The 18,602-nt window shown below is 36.1% G+C and overlaps 2 protein-coding genes across 3 annotated transcripts in view; one reads left to right on the plus strand and one right to left on the minus strand.

The window, feature by feature from the left end:
• Positions 1 to 1,277: 1,277 nt before the first annotated feature.
• Positions 1,278 to 6,479, plus strand: LOC149488010 (uncharacterized). Its single transcript, XM_089696813.1, has 6 exons — positions 1,278 to 1,699; positions 2,399 to 2,521; positions 3,121 to 3,262; positions 3,996 to 4,085; positions 4,594 to 4,720; positions 6,320 to 6,479. The coding sequence occupies exons 1-6, from the start codon at positions 1,475 to 1,477 to the stop codon at positions 6,477 to 6,479; spliced, it is 867 nt and encodes a 288-aa protein (XP_089552939.1). The 5' UTR covers positions 1,278 to 1,474.
• A 130-nt stretch (positions 6,480 to 6,609) lies between these two features.
• Positions 6,610 to 18,602, minus strand: part of Arf6 (ADP-ribosylation factor 6) — a 37,727-nt gene continuing 25,734 nt past the window's right edge. The window contains exons 3-7 of one of the 2 annotated variants that reach the window (XM_089696815.1): positions 12,794 to 12,899; positions 12,106 to 12,261; positions 11,380 to 11,526; positions 10,710 to 10,892; positions 6,610 to 8,815 (exon numbers count right to left, since the gene is read on the minus strand). In XM_089696815.1, coding sequence (XP_089552941.1) covers positions 10,750 to 10,892; positions 11,380 to 11,526; positions 12,106 to 12,261; positions 12,794 to 12,875 — 528 coding nt within the window. In that variant the 5' untranslated portion in view covers positions 12,876 to 12,899 and the 3' untranslated portion in view covers positions 6,610 to 8,815; positions 10,710 to 10,749. Of the gene's footprint in view, positions 8,816 to 10,709; positions 10,893 to 11,379; positions 11,527 to 12,105; positions 12,262 to 12,793; positions 12,903 to 18,602 lie in introns of both variants that reach the window. The other variant, XM_089696814.1, reaches the window with a different exon arrangement.

Genomic DNA, 18,602 nt, shown 5'->3' on the forward strand with positions numbered 1-18,602 from the left:
TACTTCTTGTAGGGGGAAAAAGTGCTATCATACTTGAAAAATTAATTAATTATTAATTTATATAAGTGAAGATTTCCAACACCTAGATCTTTGAAATTTTGTATTTATATTCGTTGATCCTCAAACTTACAGGAAAAATAAGTGCCATACTGTTACAAATCGTTTGACTTTCGCTATTTTTCCGACGAGTTCGACTAACGCCCACGCGACTAAGCCGCCGATACCAGCGTTCACACCATCATTATTCTTTTTGTCATTGCGTACTAAGATCCCTGTAGAACCGCCATCCTGTTACAAATGACTCGAAATTTTGTGTCAATATCTCCCGGTCTAATACTATACATTGCGCGCACATACACAGTAGACTGAAACAGAATGTGAGTTAAAGAAGGAGAACCGGGTTACTATGGACGTCTCACTCGCTCTGAAACGCATGCATAATGCTCTCGCGTTCGTACTCACGGCCGAATATTTTTTGTGTTTAGTGGATTTTGGTCATTCCAATTTGTCTGACTGATAAAATATAATTTTGTAATAGTTATGTTGATAACATATTAAAAAATCAGACATTAAAAAATAAGTAAAGTTTATTTATTTTTGGTGGAGCTTTAAAGCGTCTGCGGTCTGACAAAAGTTTTGGTCCATGAAAAGTGTCTGATACTTGCGATACCATTTGAGAATGATATTCTATAAAATATATCTAAAAATCAGCCATCTAAATTTAAGTAAAGTAACTCTTATTTTTAGTCACCTTTCTCACCTGGTACCTGCCCAGGTGTCACTGGGCAAACTTCACAAACACGCAGGTATACAAAGTACATGAGACACTACTGAGAACTTAAAGTTTCATCTTTTAGAAAATAAGTTATATCTTATCGCTCTGGGATCTTACTCTAATAAGTGTATGTACAACGACATTAAATTCTAGTAGGTATAATACATAATAGTAGCGTTTAGCTACTATTATGTATTCTGTGGTATAAAGCTACACTATAAAGTGTGTGTGTATGTACATACACCACAGACATACACACTTTAAAGCTTACTTTATAGTGAACAAAGTTTTCAAACTGGGTATCAAGGAATATACTACTCTCTAACGAGAGCTGGGTATGCAATAGAACACTGTTCCGCTTTTGTTAACGCCTGTAATCCCTTTCCAAAGCAAAACCTATCAGTAACGGATTAACTACGCTTGCTAAGTCTGGAAGATACTCTCATGAATATTATAAAATTACAAACTAAAGTCTAATAGTCTAAATAATAAAATAGTCTAAACTTCTAGTTTCATAGACAATATTTTCATTATCTTTCACACGTGAAAACTTTTTTCATCCAAAAGAACAAACGAATAAAAAACATCATTTAAAAATGGAAACGTCACGTCAGCGTTGAAATTCCTGTAAAAATGTAAGATCGTGAAACTACAGAAAACTACAAAACACTCAAATCCGACTCCAAATTTCCGAACAAAATGCAACTTTTCGAGCACACCATGGCTATTTTACGCGACACCAATAACATCACCACTATACCAGCATCTTCACACATTGAGATGAAGGAGAAGAGGTCTTCGAACGCATCGCTGATGATGAATCCTGTGGCCAGTGGAGACAACATGGCACTCGATATCAATCTGGCGCAAAAGATAGAAGAACTCCCTCCGCTCGTGCCGTGCTGCGAAGGAAGGGAACTGCAGGTACCTAACATAAATATAAACAGCTTCTCTTAATATCGCAAAGCATATTTAATCATTTATTTTATACCCACAATAATATGTTTCTAAAAAAGCCTCTTCTGTAAAATCCGTTAATTGATTCCTTGTTTCCACGTGATCTTATCAAAATATCATTATTCAGACAATATGAAGCTTATACTTCCTGCCTTTCATATACACAGTTTTACTTTGTAACAAGAAAGTTAAAACATCCTTTAGAATTATTTACAGTCATTAACAAACAAAGAGTACTTTTTCTATGACGTCTGGGTATTTAATAAACCGTGTTTCAATGGGCAAATGGATCCTGAAAGGGGAAATTTTTCAAAAGTAACGGATTGTAAGCCGACCCATTGACAGAAAGCAATTTATATAGCGGGGCGTTTAGTGAAAAGAATGATGAATCGACTCTAAATGCAATTACGGCATTTTCTTGCGCTCTTGTTATTTCAAAAGGCTGTAAAAGGACAATACTATTCAGGACAATGGAACCTTTTCCTGTGTCTAATCGACTTTGAATCATTTTATGGAGTCTCTGTTATAATGAAATTAAGAGCTATAAAAATCAAATGCGAGTAAGTTGCGATCCAGCTTCCAGGGTCTACAGACATTTAACATGGAATACACTTAATTATATAATATAGGTAAACAGTAAAAGCCTATACCAACCTACTCATTTAGATAAACGAGGAGATAGTACGCAGCGGTCTGTCAGCGATATCCGTGAAGCACGACAGCGTCATCCACTGCATGAGCATGTCGTGCGCGTGTGAGAGGATGCAGGTGCCGCCAGGACTTGTCAAGGTATTTTGGGTTTTTAGAGTATAAGAATAGTTACGTAGGAATGTATATTATATTATTATTGTGAAGCTTTTGATATTTTTTTTTCTCATTATGTAAATGTATGATAGCTTCCACTATTATTTTGTCAAAAATCAAATACATATCTACGTAAGTATTCGATTTATTACTAAAATATATAAGCATTAGCTTTCATTATTTTAAAATTGTGTATTTAGCTTTTAATGTAATATGCTGGTTAAATTCCGGATTTATCCGCAATTGAAAGCTTTAATACCCAGTTGTAACGGATTAAACACAACGAAAGCTTTTGAAGGTACAAACAGAAAGCTATTTTAAGGCAAAATAATTTATTTTTACAAACTAAGGTCAAACTTGACAATAGGTACCTACATTTATGACTATAGTAGTATAGTATAAATATCTACGGGTACTTATAATTACGTTATACATATTACGATTTTAATTAAGTAAAGTTACGTTATACATATTACGATTTTAATTAAGTAAAGTATATCAATTATTATTTTACACGTCCCTAATACTAGTGTTTTTTTTCTTATATATTTGTATTCAAATGCTGTTAATTATTCCATGTTCAGCATCGCAACTCGTTCAGAAGCCTCCACAGGCCGGATCTCAAGCGAGTGCCGTATTTGCGACGGATGTCTCCCGATGAATTGGAAACGCTGTTCCGTGGTTATGCCGAATTTCACTTGAAAACTAACCCCAAGATAAGAAATGGTATATCTTTTGTCTATGTAGAGTCACTCTACTATAAGAAATGTTTTTTCATAAATTAATGAAATTCTGCCAGTTTAACTTTCAAAGGAACCAAATAATTAGGTGATAGTTGAAATTTAATAAAAGATAAGAATATTTTATGTAGGTATTAATGGTAATATAAAGATCTTATAGTTTTGTTTTAGATATGTACTTCCCTTTTAATTCCATCTGATTTAAAAATGCCAAGATATTATCGAGTTACTGTTAAACTATTGATAGATTAGCACATAATCTTCTTCTTATATATAAAAATGAATCCCAAAATGTGTTGGTAAGCGCATAACTTGAGAACGGCTGAACCGATTTCGTTAATTCTTTTTTTATTATATTCCTTGAAGTACGAGGATGGTTCTTATGTAGAGAAAACGTAAATATGTACCACGGGCGAAGCCGGGGCGGACTGCTAGTTAACAATGTAAATGAAGATAATTTTATCGATAACATTGATAAATGACACTGGTAACACAATGCCATCATCTTCCTCAAACGTGTTTTGCGGTAAATACATCATCTTTAATTTAGATCTGTCCTCGTTAAGTTTATACATATTACAGAATAAGGGAATCTAATATCTTCTTAGATACGTATTATTCCTAAATTATAAAGAAAACATTGGGCAAATCCTTTCGTAAACCATTTGTATTTCTCGCACTTAACTACCTACTCCATTATAATTAAGAATCTTCTTTAGATCCTAAGGAAGATGTAACGCAAACATTGCCACCAGATGAAAATCTTAAAAAAGAAGCGAAAGAAGCACCAACTATTGGTCAAAACGATGGTAATTTTTATCTGCTAATTACAATTGTTACATAATTTTAGTTAAATAGGTATTTACTAAAACAGTTATCTTAAAAAAAATAACCTAAGTTTATTTTGGGTATACCAAAGTTTTTATCATCATCAGTCTATCGGAAGACAGGAAAATGCTTGTCATAATTCACCAGGCTGGCAAACTGCGAACTTTTTTTATTTATATTTCTACATGTCAATTTCGTCCCCTAGCTTAGAAAGTGTTCGGTATCAAGTAATAGATACCTACAATGTTTAATCTATACTAATATTATAAAGCTGAAGAGTTTGTTTGTATGTTTGAACTCGCTAATCTCAGGAACTACTGGTCCGATTTGAAAAATTCTTTCGGTGTTAGATAGCCCATTTACAGAGGAAGGCAATAGGCTATATAATCATCACGCTAAGACCAACAGGAGCGGAGCCACGCGGGTAAAACCGCGAGGCACAGCTAGTTTATCATAACCATAATCCGGAATAAATGACTAGTGTTGTAGCAGTGGTACACTCGAGCGTTGCGCGTCGCGGCGCGGAGGACGTGCCGGCGGGCAAGCGGCTGCACGGCGCGCGCGCCCGCCTCTACACCTCCGTGCTCGCTAGCGCCACGCCCGGCGACCAGCTCGAGTGAGTCAAGATATAGCATTTGAATTTACGGTCTACTTAATAATTCTAGTGCAAGTGGTCATGTGTTCCATTTTAGAAAGCAGTAGTTATCAATATAGGTTACTAAATCAATACAGTAATAACAGGATCAGCCATCGTGATACCTATGCCGTGGCCATATCGTAGATTTGCTCATTTCATGAAATGGCCAATTTAGTTTGGCCAGATCGTTAAATCGTCAACGTTTCACGATTTGGTCATCGACATTTGGCCAGATCGTCGATCTGGCCAAACGTGGATGGCCATTTCACGAAATGCGACCATTTTTGTTTCTTTTTTAAAAAGCGATTCGCTTCTGGCACTCGCCGGCCGCTGCCGCGGCACGCTCGCTTTGCTCGCTCGGCTCGTGCGTTGTTTATTAAAGTCTAACCTAACCTAACCTAACTGTTTTCTATTGAAAAAACCATTCGCTTCTGGTATTCGCCGGCGCTACCGCGGCACTAACTTAAATGACAATAAACAAGTTCTTAAAATATTCTGAATTTTTTAATGTTTTATGGACTCTCTAAGATATTTTATACGATCTGTCCAAATTTCGATGACCAAATCGTAAAACGTTGACGATTTAACGATCTGATCAAACTATGTTGGCCATTTCATGAAATGAGCAAATCTACGATATGGCCACGACACCTACATCATACATTTCATAAAGTTAAATAAATCATTCTAGCACGAGCAAGTCCGGCCTCCAGCTAGTGCTTGTAATTACTTTTTTCGTTAAACATAAATTATTGTAGTCTTCTAACTCATTTTATTAAGACTTCTATTAGCAAGCTCGGCGACCAGCTCTAGATTTTGCCATGAAATGTTAATATAAATTTATAAAGAATAGAAAAAATTCGATCACGAGGCGGGACTCGAACCCGCATCCTTTCGCGCCATTCCGGGGCGGATGCCTGACCAACTCAGCCACTCGTGACCCGCCAGAGCAATCGAATTTATTCTATTCTTTCAGTTTTATGTGTCTGGAGGGACACACCGCGCGCCATCTATTGAGATGATTAACAACCATTTCAACCAATATGAAGCACTTTTCAGTGAATACAATATTGTAACGATGGAACACGACCTTTTTTGTTGAATTTATATTTTTTGGTTTTATGGCATTCAAATGCTTCACAAATATAAATTTATAAAGAATAGAAGGTCAGGCATCCGCCCCGGAATGGCGCGAAAGGATGCGGGTTCGAGTCCCGCCTCGTGATCGAATTTTTTCTATTCTTTATAAATTTATATTTGTGAAGCATTTGAATGCCATAAAACCAAAAAATATAAATTCAATGAAATGTTAAGTTTTTACTTTATCACTCTAGTAACTAGTTAGAAACATAGAATCATAATAATATGTGACTCCTTGTAACGTGTTATCGTCTATTTAACCACTAATTGGAAAACTTATCAAATTATTTATGTGTACTAAAACCTTCCTCAAGAACCACTCTATCTATTAGAAGACCCCATCAAAATATGTTGCGTAGTTTTAAAAATCTAAGCATACATTCATAGACTACGGAAAGCGATATTGTTACTATGTACTGATATAATTCAATTATCCAGCAACGCATCCACGCCTGACGAGTACGACTCTACAGTTCCCGACGAGCCGCTCCCCGAAGACGATATTATACTGAACGAGGAGCTGCAGATCATTCTACCGCCGCGACCTGATGACGTCACCGCGGACCCCTCCCTCACCGCACCCATACAAAGCCAATGAAACTAACCCGAAAACGACTCAAAGCCACCAAGCTTTACCATTACTCAAGAAAAACCTTCATCAAACTGCTCATGTACCTAGATTGGATCATCAACGATCTCTTTAAAAAGAAATAAATAAAAACAACCAGTCAAGTGTGAGTTTATATTTGAATAACCTTTCTACAATATTTATACAGCAGACTGTAACTCCATACAACCGATACATCGTTGAAGTGAAAACATAAATTATATTATGAAATATTTTACATCTCGAATGCTAAATCAAGTTAATTGCACTTCAATCGAATAGTCTAGAATCATTTGTAATCTAGGAATATTTTGACGCCACATATCAGCGACCAGTTCATAAAAACGTATATCTTTGTGAAAAAATACATTTAAATCAACGATAGAAATCAATTTACTTGCACGAAAATAAACTGTGTCACGATCTCAGTTCTGTAATTTCTATAATTGAGCCCTCAAGTATACGGTTCTATGAACTTTACATTGTAATTAATCATAATATATCTATTCTCAATTTTATACATTAAATTAAATATGTAGTTCAAACGAGCTTTCCAAAACGCGCATTAGAACACGCGCCGTTTGAACTAGAGAAGCGCTTACAAATGTGAAACGGTTATAAAAATCATCGTAACATAAAACATGTATTAAAAAAATAGAATTCCCTTAGAAATAAACGTAACAATGGATGTAAAGTAACGATAACAAACTGTAGCTTCGCGAAATAAGTTGAGATTGAAATTTTATCCCTACATACATCTTAGTCGTAATTGACCAGCCTAAAAAGATTTGCAACTAAATAAGAATAAGTTAATGTGATGTCAAAATTATTTGATTATTCGTACAAAAATAAATAAACAGGATCTATATGATAACGGAATGGTCGATACAGTGAATGTTTCGTTAGTTTTAATTGTGGTTTTAAAAAATTGTAACCGGCTGGTCCCATTAAATATTAACCACACAAAGCCGAAAGCGACAAGCAAAGCAGCTTCAATACGCTTTAAGATGTAGACAAATGTATAAAAATTTTAACATTCTACTACTATCATTAAATTGTTGATAAACTTAAAATTGGAGCATAAATAAATACCACAATATAATATGAAATGACGGTGTACAAATAACTAACAGACCCTTATATTTTTGTATGAGTACACATTCGCAATATATTAACACAAGTTAGAAATATGTAGCATGAAAACTGAAAGCTATTATTAGCAAAGAATATTATGACATCTATAAGAGAAAGTTGTACAAAATTCCATTTTGTTCCACTGTCTATATCCTTCAAATATTATAAAGATATTCTAGAGTAAGTATTGTTGGTAATATTGTCAGTATAGATTGTCTAATCTAAAAATGAACGCCCCTCCACTGTGTTTACGCTCACATTCAAATTACGTGTATAGACGCAATACACACAAATTGGTCTGCCTCATTGGTCGTTCAGTCCTCCAGTCCCGTCCATGCCCGAACGACAGGACCAGTTGGCCAACTAGTGCATAAATGACGCGATGCACGACAGAACGGACGTGTCATTCCGTACATAGCGCGCTCTCCCCGCCATACAATGCTAGGCACCTGAACTGATCGCCCGATTAGTTGACAAATCAGTGCGCGAGTGTCAAAGTTTGCAGTAGAATCGACGCGCGCACACATATAAAATGGTTCAATAATTATTTGTCCTCACACATTGAAACAATTAAGTTTAGTGGAGGGGCGTTCATTTTTAGATTAGACAATCTATAACCTACTATGCTCAAATTTTTACATGTTATTCTTGTAAAATTCTTGATAATGTTATATAAATCATAGCATGGACAATAAGGCCTTCGCGAAAGTTAAAAACTGCCATTATAAGATCTTATGTTTAATCACTTATATAAATCAATTCCACACCAACGAGTAACATCTATGTATACACCATAATTTAGACGAGCCTACTGTACATAGCGTGCTTATATTGCTTTATAAATATTAAAATACCCTCGAATCATTCACTCTGTATACTAGTGTTAGAAACTTTACCTACCGTTACTATACAAAGGTGGTAAAAAATATGAAAAAAAAAGTCATTTACTCTACGTAATCACCATTTAAATAACATAAAAAAATAATCAAATATTTCGATACAACAAAGCTCTAATCGTTTAAATAATGGAATAATTGATTTTGTGTGACAAACAGTTCACTTTAACTAACTATAATGTTATAATTTAAGTCCATGGTAGGTTCACTGCACTTGCGCTATAGTTCGACACTGGTTCACATTGTTACAGACGGTGCGGGCGCTTACTTACAATTAAATGGCATCGATATCCTCACCTGGAAATGAAATAAATATATTATGTAAATATCTTAAAAAGAATAAGCTGATTTTCTATATAAAAACTTGAGGGATGGAACGAAGCTAAAATAACTGGCTGAAAGCAAGCCGATATGAATGAGAGAGAGAGTGAGACAGACAGAGAAACGCGCACGCCTCACGGTTTACAAATATATCAAAAAGTGTCGTCAACTTTTGGTCTATTCCGTCTCTCGCAACGCGCGATAAAGAACATCATTCCAATATTTGCCCATTATTTGACAATTTTATAAACCTAACAATCTTAAACTAAAAATTGCTTCCTAAGTCCTATATCACTAAAGAAAATTAAAGAATTATCTCAAGTCTCAAATCTGGAGAGTTTTCTCGATTTTTTTAAGATCTCATCATCAGATGCAGATGGTCACCTGATGAAGGAAGTATGTCTTCAAACAAAACTGAACTAATTTGTATTTGTAAAATTGGTTCAGGTGTCTTTCGAGATCATGACTGATGAGCGTGACGCATGGTGCTCTAATTTACCTTTATACGCGCTCTCCTTTGCGGAATATTACTATTTCACGCGCGGTGGTGATAAAGAGTGCTAATGCTGTAATGTTACTGTTACGAGTTAGACTGTAATTTATTGGCAAAAGAACTTTTATTATTGGGTGGATTGAACAAAAACACTTCATTTGATTTTCCATAAAGACACGTCAGTTTTAGTAAAAAAAAAAATGGTTGTCTGTAAAGTCGGTTTACTGGCGATAGTTGAACGTGACAACGTCCGATTGTGCTTCTTTGTCGCTCGTTCCGCGCTCTCGCTTGCACTTCAAGCCTTACATGGAACGCCTCAGAGCGAGGTAACGCCGCATGAGTCATGTTTTTTCGTGCGTGCAGCCGGCTCTATCGAATTATAAGACGTTGTCACGTCAAAAATGCGCTTGCACAGAGCAAGAAGCACTTGCACAGAGCAGCTCGCGCTAGAGGTTACCGTTGTGTGGAGGCGGCTCCGCGGCCGCCTACTCTGCAGCTCATAACTTGTGGTTGCTGGTGAGCCACGTGAGCCCCTCGTACAGAGCAGGTAGCGCTAGAGGCGGCGGGGTTACCGTTGTGTGGAGGCGGCTCCGCGGCCGCCTACTCTGCAGCTCATAACTTGTGGTTGCTGGTGAGCCACGTGAGCCCCTCGTACAGAGCAGGTAGCGCTAGAGGCGGCGGGGTTACCGTTGTGTGGAGGCGGCTCCGCGGCCGCCTACTCTGCAGCTCATAACTTGTGGTTGCTGGTGAGCCACGTGAGCCCCTCGTACAGAGCAGGTAGCGCTAGAGGCGGCGGGGTTACCGTTGTGTGGAGGCGGCTCCGCGGCCGCCTACTCTGCAGCTCATAACTTGTGGTTGCTGGTGAGCCACGTGAGCCCCTCGTACAGAGCAGGTAGCGCTAGAGGCGGCGGGGTTACCGTTGTGTGGAGGCGGCTCCGCGGCCGCCTACTCTGCAGCTCATAACTTGTGGTTGCTGGTGAGCCACGTGAGCCCCTCGTACAGAGCAGGTAGCGCTAGAGGCGGCGGGGTTACCGTTGTGTGGAGGCGGCTCCGCGGCCGCCTACTCTGCAGCTCATAACTTGTGGTTGCTGGTGAGCCACGTGAGCCCCTCGTACAGAGCAGGTAGCGCTAGAGGCGGCGGGGTTACCGTTGTGTGGAGGCGGCTCCGCGGCCGCCTACTCTGCAGCTCATAACTTGTGGTTGCTGGTGAGCCACGTGAGCCCCTCGTACAGAGCAGGTAGCGCTAGAGGCGGCGGGGTTACCGTTGTGTGGAGGCGGCTCCGCGGCCGCCTACTCTGCAGCTCATAACTTGTGGTTGCTGGTGAGCCACGTGAGCCCCTCGTACAGAGCAGGTAGCGCTAGAGGCGGCGGGGTTACCGTTGTGTGGAGGCGGCTCCGCGGCCGCCTACTCTGCAGCTCATAACTTGTGGTTGCTGGTGAGCCACGTGAGCCCCTCGTACAGCCCGTCGCCGGACGTCGCGCACGACGGCTGCACGTACCAGTTGCGGTCGCGGATGCGCGTCAGACCGAGCTTCTCTTGAATCTCATGCGGTTTCATTGCTGGAATTGTTAAAATAAATGTTTAGTATATTTTGCAGCGGAATAAGGATGAAACAATCAGATGTGTCAACTGAAAACGTAGAAGCATTGCCTAATTAAAATACATAGAAATTTAGAATGATAAGGAATTCAATCCGTCAACTGTCTGAGGCATTTCACAATTTAATCACGCTTCGCACTACTCAAACCCATATTTTTAGTATGACATAGCAATCTGTAATTTCCTTGATAATTTCCTGTGCCTTGAGAACTGTAAATCCATACACTCGGCACTAAATCAGGATTGCTTCCAGTAACAAAATTAAAAAAATTGGTTGTCTGTAAAGTCGGTTTAATGACGATAGTTGAACGTGACAACTTGCACTTCAAGTCTTACATGGAACGCCTCAGAGCGAGGTAACGCCGCATGAGTCATGTTTTTTCGTGCGTGCAGCTGGCTCCATGGAATTATAAGACGTTGTCACGTCAAAAATTTATAAATACTAACCATCTGGCAAGTCCTGCTTGTTAGCGAATATGAGTATGATGGCGTCGCGCATCTCGCGATCGTTGATGATGCGGTGCAGCTCCTGGCGCGCCTCGTCGATGCGGTCGCGGTCCGCGCAGTCCACCACGAATATCAGACCTTGGGTACCTGGAATGTATGCCACATGTGTGATTAGTTTTATTTGATTTGTTTGGTATTTAGGGAAAACGTGATTGGTATTTGAAAGAAGGGCAAGCTGGAGATATGATTAAGTTGTGATACTGTCTATCTAATAACATATGTGCGTATGTAAGTCTATGTAAGTGATAGACCCAGTAGTATTCCTTTTAACGTTTAGTTGGACCTCTGAAGAGATATAGTTTATGTCTAAATTGACGACAAAATTATAAATACTATAACTAGATACACAATTGCTTATTAAAAGGCATGCCTACGCATAAAAAAATTCCCGACTGTGTAGAAATATTCATGTATGAAATATTCATTGAAAATACCACATTATTCCATGGGAGTTATGTTCAAAGTTTATAGTAACCTGTATAGAAAACTCTGCCTACTACATAATATGTAGGCAGAGTTTTTGTTCATGCAATTTTCGAGCATGATTATGATTCTAGTTTATTGTACGCTAATGTTTTTCACATTCACAAATACAGTGTAAACAAGTTTATGGATAAATGAACAATTAGAAACAGATGGAAATGTACAAAACTTGATTTACTTTACCTGTGTAATAATGCCTCCATAGCGGTCGTATTTTGTCCTGCCCTCCAACATCCCACACGTTGAATTTGACGTTTTTATAGGTAACAGTTTCTACATTGAAACCGACTGTGGGTATCGTTGTTACTGACTGACCTAATTTTAATTTATATAAAATTGCTGACCGTATGTTCAGGATAATTATAACATCAAGCACACAAAATCAATAACAAGGATAAATAATATGTTTAATTTGGAACTGAGATACTAGAATAAGTACCTTTTTATTTTATTTTATGGAGATAGCATTAATAGACCAACATTTTGATTAATTCGACTCAAATAAATTATTATTGAAGGTGATATATAAAAATTCAACTATTTTTGTTGAGTTTTCTATATCAAAGCATTCTATAAGGTTCAAACGTTCATGTTAACGTTGAAAATATTAACTAAAATCAAATTTTATTTTTTGTGATTAAATTAATCTCTTCTACATTACTTCTAGCCACTACAGTTAAATTGATGTAAATTGCAGTTTTCTTTTTAAGCTATTGCATAGCTTCTATCGCGGGCCTTGAGCGCGGGGACCGAATCGAGAAATTCCGTACTTCGACGGGCTCGGAGGTGTGGCTTGAAGGCATGCTATGCAATAGCTTTACCGCGGCAGTCCCCGAGTGCCACACGTCTTTTTTTATTTGATAAAGGATACTAGTCTTTCCAGCAGCGTCCAGTCCCAGCATGAGTATCCTCATCTCCTTGTTCCCGAAGATCTTGGACAGTAGCTTCCCCATCGTGTCGAGATCGCCTCAACCGCACTACTGGAAACAAAACGATACATATTATATTTCCGAACGAAGCTTATAATAATTATATAACATGGACATTATTAATAACACAGTTCAAGTGTTTGACTGAATGGAGATCTTAACTGTGCCTTTGGTAAAAATATATACCGAATATTTGTTTTTAAATGATGAGAAGGTCGAAATCGAAAATATATGAAAAAGACGTATTGCACTAGCACTACCTTCTCAAGTAATATTAATAAAAATACTAAAATAGCGTAGGTGTATTTTTTATTAATATTATATTCCTAAGAAAAGGTGACAAGATGACCTTATGACCTTATAAACTATATACTCTTTCATTTTTTCATTAAATTGAAAGGTTTCTCTATATCCTATAAATAAAAATACTTCTGAAAATGCTTCATATGTTTACAAACAAGGGTTCGTCAACCCATAAGGTAATTACCAACCATTAGCACTTAGTAAGTACTTGCAAGTATATTTCTACAAGTGATCAGCTTACAAGATATCCTGTTACACTTTCTACAACTTCAAAACTTGTACAAGTCCACTGAAGGATCAAATATCTTTAGTCCAATGACTATTAATTACATTAGAATTAAAGAAAGCCCTTTATTTATGTACCGAAAAGGAATAAAAACAAGCTTTTTCAAACAATTAAACTTTCAGATAATACCTAAAAACAATATTTAAAATTACATTACGTATTTTCTATCGTTTATAAAAAAATGCTTCCTATAAAAAACACAATTTGTTATTATGTTTAAGGGCTTGGTCTAGTAGTGCAAACAAATGCATCCTGTCATCCTATATGTAAATAATACAAATGTACTAAGGGAAAGTTGCTCCACTTAATTTTTAAAAATTAAATCATTCGTATGCATAATTTAATATTCGTAATAAGTACCAAAAATGACAATTTGAAACAATTTTCGTGAAAATTACACCGGGTGATTTTTTTTATCAGTACACAAAATTTGCGAATACTTTCTATTGATATCTTCAACTTCATGTTTATATAATTGATCAACTTTTACAAAGAAATTTGGACGAAATATAAAAAAAATAAGCTTTCCATACAAAATGCATAACTCTATACATTTTTTTCGACCTAAGTTTCTTAGTGAAAGTTGTTCAGTTTAACTAATAAAACGGATAAACAAATTTTGTATATAATAAAAAAATGTAATGTTTGTGTTAAAAAATTATAAAAAAGTCGGTTAAAAACGTAAGATTATTGTAGGTAGGTAACTAGGATAAAATTAGTCATGTGCATCTTTAATTATAGTAAGTTATTAGAGGTAATAAATGAATAAATGTTGTGTGGTTTTATGAAACCACGGTAAAAGTGAAACTGTTCGAACGGTTCCGAACACTGCTTTGTGTAGCGCATGTCGCGTGCCGGTCGGCTGCCGAGTAGGTATACCTACTCGGCAGCCGCGATACACGCGACATGCGCTACACAGACCAAAAAGTTTGAGACGATGTAATAAAAGTTTCACTTTAAATAGAAAAATACGCAAATGAAAACAAAAGATATTTATTTCTGACTAGCTTTCGCCCGCGACTCCGTCCGCGCGGATGTCGGTCTTCGCGTCTTCTACAGATTTATTAAATTATGTATAATATATAGATTTATATTGATAAACCTAATAAATCTTTTGCTAGCATTCTGATGCTTTATCGGTTGCACTGGATTTATCTCTTTTTTTTTTCAATCGCTTGAATGATATAGGATGGGTCCTTGATGGGCATCGAATGCTGAAGTCTCGAATCAATCAATTCTGACAGTAGGCAATTTATGTAAAATCTTGATAATGGTCCATCATTTTATTTTGCCTAAACGTTACATAATTTTTTATATATTCTATTTTTAACGAATGATTCACTCCAGTCCAAACAGCAAATAAGCAGACTTCTGCTTCTGTTATTTTTTGCATTGTATTTCAAATATTATTTTTTTTATTTTTAACCGCATCTTCCGCATTCATGTCTTTTGCCGGAATTAGACATTTAACTTCTACTAGTCCCATTTTCCCTTTTTGATATGGGAGTGTATAAAGTAAATTTTTTAGATATTTCTCGTTATACTTTTAAAAAGTTATTATTGTCATTTTGCTCATTAGGTAAAGTAATTTCGATATCAGTTTTAAGTTTTTTGATACCTGCAATAATAACGTCATAATCGCCTGCACATACTTAACGATTACACCCTGTATACAATCCACCGTCCACATTCATAATGTTTTCCTGTCCTCCTCTCCTTTACGCTGTTCACCGATACATTTTAAATGAGTAAATCTGCTACCACTGAAGGATGTTTCATTGTGATCAGCAAATTTTCACCACTGTTGTCGATTATTTGTTTTTCATTTTTAATCAGCAATTGGGAATCATCAGTTTTGTTTTTTGCAGATTGGTGATGTACCCTAACAATACGTCGAAAAGGGAAAGCATCAACGAATTATCGTTTTCGTCCTCTTTTTTTATTCTTCGCGTCTCTGTTACTTGTGTTTGTTTAGTTCTCAACACCCACTGAAATTTCTATGTTATTGTGATCTTCCATTACATCTGAGTTTTGATGATGTGATGATAATCCATTCGTTTTAATATTGGTACTTAGAGTTGGTGGACTAAACTAGAAATGGCGGACTAAATTTGTCAGCGCGTCTGTAAGATCAGAATATAAAACCAACATCCTGTATTTAAGTTACAAAATTAATAATCAAACAACATGCCGCTACGTTGAAAATGACTAGAAGAAAAAATTAAAACACCTCGGCATATAATTTTGGAGTAAACAAATCATTTTCCCCGTATGGGGATTTCCCCGGATGAACTTGGGAAGTTCAAGTTCTCAATATTATATTTCGTATTTCTCAAACGAAAAATAAATAAAAATTTATGAGCTTACTTTAGTTTTAAAGAAATATACATCCCTTTACTGACACCCCGTAAAATAAAGAAATTGTTGCCAATCACCTTTGCAATCTATTTGATTTCATTAACTTTATGTTCGAAGATAATTTTTTTTCTAGTAGTTACACGCGTATTTTTTTCGTTTATTTTCCATATCGAAATCAAATGTTTAAAAATACGAATATTTGCACAAAACTAAGATAAAAATAATCAATTAACAAAAATATTAAATTTAATGAAGTAGAGCAACTTTCACTTCTGTATGAAGGAAAATCGAGCGTAGAGCACACGTCAGAACGCTCCGGCCCAAGGAGCGCGACTAAAGAAATTCGCTAGGATTTTTCCTAATTACTTATTTTAAATATTTTTTTAATATTTAAAGAATTATCAAAATTCAAAAAAAATTTTTTTTAAAGGATTAATACTCATTGGTCTTCAACCAACTCGAATAAATTAATGGAAAAAATAACTTTTAGCAGTATTTATCAATAGATTTTGTAAGGCAAAAAATGGGAAATTTAATGAATTTATAACGTTCTAATTAGGAAAATCATAAGTTTTTCGGCAATTGTATTCAGCAGTTTTTAATAACGACTATATAAGGATAATAATGCGCTGATCAGATTGTATAAATTGTAATCGGTTGCAACGTAGTGAGTGCACAAACTTAGCTCGAAATGTCTTTGGGGGAAAGAGACTTATCTTGAAGGCCTGATTAAGGTAACATAAAGTAACTTTATACATGTGAAAAAATTCACGCGCATTGCGTATATCACACTTATTGATAAACAAGAAAAAAAAATTCAGTTTATCATTTCATTAGCCGGGAAAAAATTGTCAAATAACTTGTTGAAAACGCAATTTTGCTAGACTGCAGCCTTAAATATGACCTAAAAATAAAATTTCGCAGAATAACTTAGCTAACATTTTCTAAAGAACGGCATCCGTAACATAACAATAACATTCAACGTTCTTGGCTTTTTAAAAGCCTCCATTTTAACATCGTTATTCGTGTTAATCTTATATATAAAAATGAATAGCAAAATGTGTTGGTAAGCGCATAACTCGAGAACGGCTGAACCGATTTCGATAATTCTTTTTTTATTATATTCCTTGAAGTACGCGGATGGTTCTTATGTAGAGAAAACGTAAACATGTACCACGGGCGAAGCCGGGGCGGACCGCTAGTACATAATAAAAGTAACACATTTTATGTGCTAAAAATATGTTTATATGTATACATAATACATATATACATGTGTTAATTGCTTCTTATAAAGATCAAAGCAGGCACTACAAAGACATGAAAAATTATATACATATTGGCACAATATAAATCGTCGCCATTCATCAGTAATGACGTGATATAACCACATCCCACAGTCCACCTTACTTTGCCCTACATCGGAGATATAAGTACATAAAATACCCTCACAGCCGAAGTGACCTGACGTCGAGACTCGAGATGTTGTCTATTTTTAAAAGAAACCGACTTGCATTACGAGAAACCACGATTTCACTGCATTTATTTTTTTAACATAATTAATATAAGTCAGTGATGCAGTCGAGCATTTTATTTGTGGAATAACTATCTCTATGGACTTGAATAAATGAAGCTCTACTTTGAATATATTATACAAGTAGCTGTTACTAATAAAAATATGTAAATGTATTTTTATCGCTTTTAATAAGCCCATGTATATTTTAAGCTAAATATATATGTATGTACCTATATGTTTCTACTTTCTATATGTAATACTAGATACTAATACAGCCATTATTGTACTGATTATGAATGTGTGCAAATGTGTCAATCCCTGCTCATGTCACCAACGGGATACAAATCCTGGTTGTTATGTAACGTATCCAATAGACCATAAAAGACGATCTATAATACGAATAGACGATCTATTTAACAATTAAAGCTTGTAATTACAGTGATATAACAAGAAAACTTCCAAGAATAACTAGACTATAATAAAATATCAGGATTTGGGAATGTATTAATTACGATGAAATAACGCAAAACCTACTAGGTATCTAATGAATCGAGTACTTATAGTCGAGTAATTATCATCCATATACGCAAAGATCTCATAGGTACCTACTTTCTTTTTTTTTACATTTTATGGACTCTGTGGAAGAGGGCGCTGATTCCTGAAAATCAAAAATTTTATTTATTTTGTTACTTTAATATGCACGAAGTGAAGACAATAGATTACGTCTAAAACCATCTAAATCTCTACATATCACAGCGCGTAGCTTCACACTTTCACTCTCCGTGAATAAAACGAGCGCAAAGTGTGAATTGCGCTCATTTTCCCTTTTCCGATTTCACACGGCCATGATGTAATGAACAATTTAACAGTTTTCGTTATTTAACACAGAATAGCGTTATTGTATGATAATGAGGCTCATAAGTGTACGCTGATGTCACATTCCAATAGTTATGAGAACTTGGTAATATGACGAATTTTTCTAAACCTAACCTTTTACACTTTGAATGGCCACAAACATCCAACCAGATTTTAGTATTAACCACCAATAATCTCGGGGACTTATTTTCTTACCTAATTAGTAATTAACTATACCTATTTAGAGAGATAAAAATAACGCTTTATGATATCACAAATCACAATACTGTTCATTATTTGACTTACACAAGTGCACATACCGAGAAAGTTTTGGAAAATGTGGTAAATCGACACAAATTGCAGCGACACTCTACACCACAAATTCCATTCGACCGTTTTATCGGCCTTCGAAAATCGTTTCACTGCACAAGCAAAA

The sequence above is a fragment of the Colias philodice genome, chromosome 6 (genome assembly GCF_061535455.1).
Source record: "Colias philodice isolate Cphi_HAF_F1 chromosome 6, ilColPhil1 Martin Lab GWU primary, whole genome shotgun sequence".
Taxonomy (NCBI): domain Eukaryota; kingdom Metazoa; phylum Arthropoda; class Insecta; order Lepidoptera; family Pieridae; genus Colias; species Colias philodice.